The sequence below is a fragment of the Syzygium oleosum genome, unplaced genomic scaffold, assembly GCF_021117445.2.
Source record: "Syzygium oleosum isolate NSW1041296 unplaced genomic scaffold, Sole_v2.1 Sole_v2.01, whole genome shotgun sequence".
Taxonomy (NCBI): Eukaryota; Viridiplantae; Streptophyta; class Magnoliopsida; order Myrtales; family Myrtaceae; genus Syzygium; species Syzygium oleosum.
Genome location: NW_026607485.1, coordinates 4,767,373 through 4,774,254, shown reverse-complemented (window position 1 = coordinate 4,774,254; position 6,882 = coordinate 4,767,373). Strand labels below are relative to the sequence as shown.

Here is a 6,882-nt window from a genome sequence, read left to right as displayed (position 1 = left end):
CCAACGCTCTCCTACGATGTACTACTAGATTCATTCGTCTCCCATAGTCATTCTTGAGCCATGCTAAGAGCCCCACTTTGTCCAAAACACTTGCCTCGGAGATCACTTACCCCCTTCCTCGGATCGATCAGTGTTACTTTGATACAATTTGTAATGACTCGATTGATCCATATGAGCTCTTCTCCTAAAAGAAATATTCGGGTATAGCCACACAAGGTGCGGATCACTTGATGGCGAATATTACTCATCAAGACAGTTTCGTTGCATGAGAGAAAAATGTCTCAACAAACATTAAATAAGTTTCGACACACATCGAGAAGCATTCTTATCATCTTTTCTGGTACTCTCACGACACTCGTTAACAAAACTTGCACATCAAACTTTCGTGCGAGAGAGATGACGAAAAGAGACTCCTCTGCACATGAAGACTTCACATACAATTCTGGCATGACCCCCATCCAATCTCCTTCTCATGATGATTAGCCAAACCAAACAAAGCTAAAAAGAGGAGTCAAAAACTAGACGCATAGAAGATAGGATTGCTCCAAGCCGGACATTGCAACTGAGACTCAGGACTGGTTAGGTGTGTTTGGTAACGTTTCTACTTCTCTATTTTTTTTGTTCTTCTGTTCCCCTGGAACAAAAAAGCACAAAAAAATCTGTTTGAAGAACGCATTTTATTTTTCTATTTCCTGGAATAGAAAAATGGCCAATAAATAGATTTGGAACAAAAATAAGAAGTAGATTTTTTCTACTTCTTTTTCTTTTTCCTTAAACAAAAAAAAATAGAAAGGTCCGGTCCTCAAGCCGCGCGCCTCGCTCCTCCTCCATCCTCCATCGTCTGTAGACTATCTCAAAGCACCGGTCCGGTCCATTCCTGCGGAATAATAAAAAAAATTCATAAAAAATTTAAAAATTTAAAAAATTCCCAAAATTCCAAAAATTCATAAAAATCAGAAAAATTCTCAGAAAATCCATAAAAATCAGGAAAACTCAGAAAACCCATACAAATTTGCAAAATTCTGAAACTGAAAAAATTAAAAAAATTCATAAAAAAGTTTCTGGAAAATAAAAAGAGAGATTTTGGGAAAGTAAAAAATTTTAATAAACTTTTCGCCAAAAAAAAAAAAAAATAAAAAATTCACAAAATGGCTTAGAATAAATTAAAAAATTCCGAAAATTCATAAAAATTAGAAAAATTTCAGAAAAATCCCTAAAAAAATTAGAAAATTAAAAAAATCCAAAAATTCATAAAAATCATAAAAATTCTCAAAAAATCCATAAAAATAAGAAAAACTCAGAAAACCCAAAAAATTTGCAAAATTCCGAAATTGAAAAATTTTAAAAAAATTTCATAAAAAAGTTTCTGGAAAATAAAAAGAAACAAATTTAGGGAAAGTAAAAAATTTTAATAAATCTTACCCCAAAAAATAAAAAAAATTTACAAAATCATTAAGTTTAGTTTAGGAATACCTTAAAGGATTAGACCACCACACTTATTAATAAAGATTAGATTTGAATGAAATTTTAATTTTTTCTTTTCATTGCCCAAACACTTTTTTGAAGATTCCTTAGTTTATGGATTAAAAAAGGGTTTTAAACCCCTGAAAAGGATTAGACAAACCAATAAACCATGCTTATTGATTTTTTTCACTTATAACTTGTACTTATAGTTAAATAAAAGACATAAATTTGAATGCAAAAAATTGGGAATAGAAATTTTTTTGTTGTACTCAAACACATTTCTCGTTTTTTTCTATTCCGGTAAATAGAAATTTTGTAGCCTACCAACCGCATTCTTTTGCTCAAAAACTCATCCAGGAAATAGAAATAGAAAAAACTATTTCTAAAAAGAATTTAATTTCAGAAACAAAAACGTTACCAAACGCGCCCTTAGTGTCCAGCGCTGCACATGGATTGGGACCCAACCTTCCTGAAATCGATACATCACCAGAATCCAAACCTCAATGATCAACCTAAACTTGTGGCTCCAATTTCCGAGAGCTACCACACGCCCACCACGAGGTTGGCCAGCCACACGGCGCGCCACCTGGCACCGCCCCATTGATGAGAACATGACCCAGCGTGGTCCAGCCGCTGGTGGGGTTGGTTCGAACCTACTAAGGAAAGCGACATCAATTTGGTCTTGTCATTTAACACACAATGACTCATTGAGGGTAGGCTGTGTTGGAGAATCTCTGCCGCCAATCCACGGCCGTGTGGATCTTTCTGGGAGCATTAGGAGGAGCTTACTAGATATTATTATCAGGCCAAAATACTGAAATAAAAGAAAAAATTCGATTTATTGGAAATAAGAACTCATTGCATCCCCAATATGTACTTGATTGATACGTCAAATTTCCCAAACACCCACATATAATTTAGCGAATTTCGACAAATGTGTCCTCTTAATTTAGTCATTAGAGGTTTCTAGTCAACTTGCACACCACACTATAGATACCATGACACCGAAGTTTCGAAGACCCAATAAGCTGATTGTCACCTTACAAAGCCATACAAATAGTGGATATCGATAATTCAAGAATCGATATTAACTTATATTCTCCAACTATTCTCTCTTTGACACACTCCATGGAATTCGGGCCACACATTATCCGGTATCACCATGCGTCTATAAGAAAAATTAAATATAAAAAGATAGGATACGTGCATTAAAAATTCTAAAATTTGTGGAAAAAGAGCAATGAAGTTCTAAAGCTTTTAAATAGTGCGGTCAACTTGAAATTTGCCGAAAAAATGCAATCAAGTACTTCGGTCAGTGCAATCAGATCCTAAAGCCGTTATTGAACTTCTGTAGTCCATGAGTCTGCTTGCTTTTTTGTGAAAACTCAGTGCAATTTTACACGAAACTGGCAGGTTTAGTGGACACTCTTTATTTTCTTCAAATTCTTAGTTTATTATTCTCTCTCTTTTTTCCCTTTTGCTTAAATTTGGTGTTTTCTGTCGATATTCTAGTCTGTGTGATAGGAATAGGCATTTCCAAAACTCTTCTCCACCCCCACTTATATTCTACTTCTCAAAATGTGTCAGCTTCCAAGTCCTATCCAGATGTTGCCTGTGCATTGGTGACTTGATTTCGTTTTCTTTTTTTTTTTTTCCTTTTTTGGGGGGAATTGTGGGGATAAGCTTAAAATTTCCTAGAAGTTATGAAAGCCAACACTGCAAGTAAATTAATAGCCATCGATTGCTATATATAGAAACCTGAAAAGCCATCCAATAATTTTCAGTGGAAGGAGCACCCAAAATTTGCTAATTTTAGGTTTCGATCTGTTGACAAGTCTGGTATCCTGTCCACAAGAAATTGTGTTCCTAGCTTCTTCAAAGAAATAAATAAAGATCGTCTCTGAACCCTGCCTTTTGGCAAGGTTTGATGCCCCTTGGTCCCTCCAATTTTCCGTTTCCCTCACCATTTTTCCTGGAAATTATCTGGTGATTCTCCTTGTCCTGGATGAAGGAGAGACATCACAATGGAGCCAGGAAAGTGGTTTGTGTTCCAATTCAATAGATCCTCGTCCTGTCATTGGTTTCATCTTCTAACTGGGTCTTAGATTGGGAGGGAGAAGAGGGAGAGAGAGGATGGAGAAGAGGGGTGCAACATTGTTGCATCGGTACGAGCTCGGGCGGTTGCTAGGCCAGGGCACGTTCGCGAAGGTCTACCATGGGCGGAACCTGAAGACCGGGCAGAACGTGGCGATCAAGATCATTGACAAGGAGAAGGTGCTCAGAGTCGGCCTGATCGACCAGATCAAGCGCGAGATCTCCGTGATGCGCCTCGTGAGGCATCCCAATGTCGTGCAGCTCTATGAGGTCATGGCAAGCAAGACCAAGATCTACTTTGCGATGGAGTACGTCAAAGGCGGCGAACTCTTCAACAAGGTGGCCAAGGGGAAGCTCAAGGAGGACTTGGCCCGGAAATACTTCCAGCAATTGATCGAGGCGGTTGACTTTTGCCACAGCCGAGGGGTCTACCACCGTGACATCAAGCCCGAGAACCTCCTCCTCGACGAGAATGGCAACCTGAAGGTGTCCGACTTCGGGCTGAGCGCGCTGTGTGAATCACAGAGGCAGGATGGGCTGCTCCACACGACATGCGGGACCCCAGCCTACGTGGCCCCGGAGGTCATCAACAAGAAGGGCTACGACGGGGCCAAGGCCGACATCTGGTCGTGTGGCGTCGTGTTGTTCGTCCTCATGGCGGGGTATCTTCCATTCCATGATGCCAACCTCATGGAGATGTATAGGAAGATTAGCAAGGGGGACTTCAAGTGCCCTCAATGGTTCCCTCATGAAGTCAGGAAGCTGCTCTCCAAAATTCTTGACCCTAACCCCAACACAAGGATCGGTGTAGTCAAAATCATGGACAACAATTGGTTCAAGAAGGGGTTCAAGCGGTTCGAGCCCCCGCTGTCCCCTCGGGTCGATAGCAGTGCAACAATCAAGGACATCCAGGCCGCATTCGAGCAGTCAGAACCAGATCCCAAAGAGGAAGCGGCTGCGGAAAAACCGCCAACGAGCCCTCTCAAGCCAACCAGCTTCAACGCATTCGACATTATATCCCTCTCACAAGGATTCGACCTGTCCAACCTGTTCGAGCAGTATGCAAACCAGAGGCCCGAGGCACGGTTCACGAGCACCAAGCCGGTGTCGGCAATCATGTCCAAGTTCGAGGAGCTGGCGTCCACGGAGCAATTCAAGTTTGAGACGAACAACGGGGTGGTGAAGCTGCAAGGGAACAAGGAAGGGAGGAAAGGGCAGCTCGCCATAGATGCGGAGTTCTTTGAGGTCACTCCAAGCTTTTCAGTTGTGGAAGTGAAGAAGGCAGCAGGGGACACATTGGAGTACAAGGAGTTTTGTGACCAGGACTTGAAGCCTTCCTTAAAGGATGTTGTGTGGGTTTGGCATGGAAGTATGCCACATCAGTCTCAACCTGCTTAGGTTTTGAATTTTTCTTCTTTTTTTCCTTTTCCTCTTTTTGGTTTTTGCTTGGGTCAGAGAAATTAACGTACCTCCTATTCAGTTGAGCTAATTAGTTGCTGTAACGGGGAAAATTGAGAAGTTGTATCTCTCTGTCTACTTAATTTTTGTGTATATTATAATCACAAAAGGGCTTTATTATAGGGGCCAAACACCAGGGGGCTTTTTAAGGTCCAACACCCAAGTTTATGAAACTTATGATTATATATGCTTTCACTTGTTGTCAGCTTAAGTAATTGTCTTTGTAAGATGTTTCTTCTTAAAGAAAAATGTCTCAAGGCACTTGTTAAAAGTTATTGATTGTGATTTGGAAATAATGATATTTCTTTTACAGGAAAAAGACATCATAAGTGTCATAACTTTCAAATAGTACTCACTTGAGCGCCATAACTTTGCATCGGTCACTTGAGTGGTATGACATAACTTTTCATAGGTTACTTGAGTGGCATAACTTTCGTACGACTTTCATTTGAGTGCCATAACTTTTTAATCGATCAATCAAATACCATAACTTCTAAAAAAACGTTCACCTCAAATGTCATGCCACATCATATTTCCAACACTAGTGGTGAATGTTTTTAAAAGTCATGACATTCAAATGAACGTTTTTTTAAATAGTTATGGCACTTAAGTGATAAATTGAAAACTTATGGCACTCGGGTGATAGATTGAAAATATATTGCATTCAAGAAATCGTCCTACGAACGGCACTCCTTTCTTTTAACTTTTTTTGAATTGTAGTCCTAATTTAATAAAAAAATTATTCATTTATCCCAGGGCAAATGTCACCCAGTTATTCCCATATGAAGCTTGACTGGTCCTGAGATTGAAAGTCACTCCCATTTTGTACCATAAGTATGGAAGGAAAGTAAGTACTAAACTTCTCTAGAAATCCTCTCTTGGCATTTTTTGTGACGATGGTTACAGTCACTGTTTATGCCATTTCAGTATTGCGCATTCTGAGGGGAAAAATCATAGATTTTCAGAGGGTCTGCACATAAATGATTTTAAACAAGGAATTTGTTGGAGGATTCATATTTCTCCTAAAGTAGTAAGCTCAAATGAGTGTTGACAACTCGGAAGGCCAAATGACTGGCAAAGCACTAACATCACCAATTTTGATCTACATTTCGTACGCGCATTATCAAACCGCCGCCGATTAAAAAAAGAATTTAGCTACCATTAAAAAAATCCCAAAACCAATACCCATGATATATTTACCACTAATTGATTTTCATTTACAAAAACTTTCAAACCGGTAGCTCATATCATATTTACCCCCAAGCTAATTTTTGTCTCACAAAAATCCCAAACCCGTACCCTGCGACACTTTTACCCGATATATACCCTTCATTAGCAATTTGGGATTTGACGTGGAGGATAGATTTGCATTCCAGGTGCCAATTTGGGGTTTTTTGTAAGATGAAAATTAATTAAGGGTAAATACATGATGAGGTATCGATTTGATGTGAGACGAAAATTAATTTGAGGTAATGTCTCATGAAGTACTAATTTTAGATTAATGGTAATTGTACGAAAGCGGTGATTTTTTAAAGGATCTGCCTATGATGTTATGTTGATATCATATGAGGATAACTATGAACATGATGATTGGGCTGAACAAGCCCAATCAAAATGTTGAAGCCCAACATCGAATTGGGCTTCCATTTAAATTTTTAAACTATTTTGCAATCTAGTGTTCAACTTACAGGAAAAGTGTCAGAAAAGTCTTAAACCTATTGCGTTTGTGTCAATTTAGTCATAAACCTTATTTTAGTGTCAATTTAGTCTTAAACCTTTTGTCTTTGTGCCAATTCAGTCTTTCCGGCTAATTTTGGCAAGATTTTACTGACGTGGACGCCGGCTAGCTTACGTGGCACCGCGCGG

General features: G+C 39.2%; 1 protein-coding gene across 1 annotated transcript; it reads left to right on the top strand.

Moving 5' to 3' along the window:
* The first annotated feature begins 3,011 nt into the window (after positions 1 to 3,011).
* On the top strand, positions 3,012 to 5,138 carry LOC115684767 (CBL-interacting protein kinase 5). The gene has a single exon (XM_030609641.2). It carries the CDS (start codon positions 3,598 to 3,600, stop codon positions 4,954 to 4,956), a length of 1,359 nt encoding a protein of 452 aa, XP_030465501.2. The 5' UTR covers positions 3,012 to 3,597; the 3' UTR covers positions 4,957 to 5,138.
* Positions 5,139 to 6,882: the final 1,744 nt, after the last annotated feature.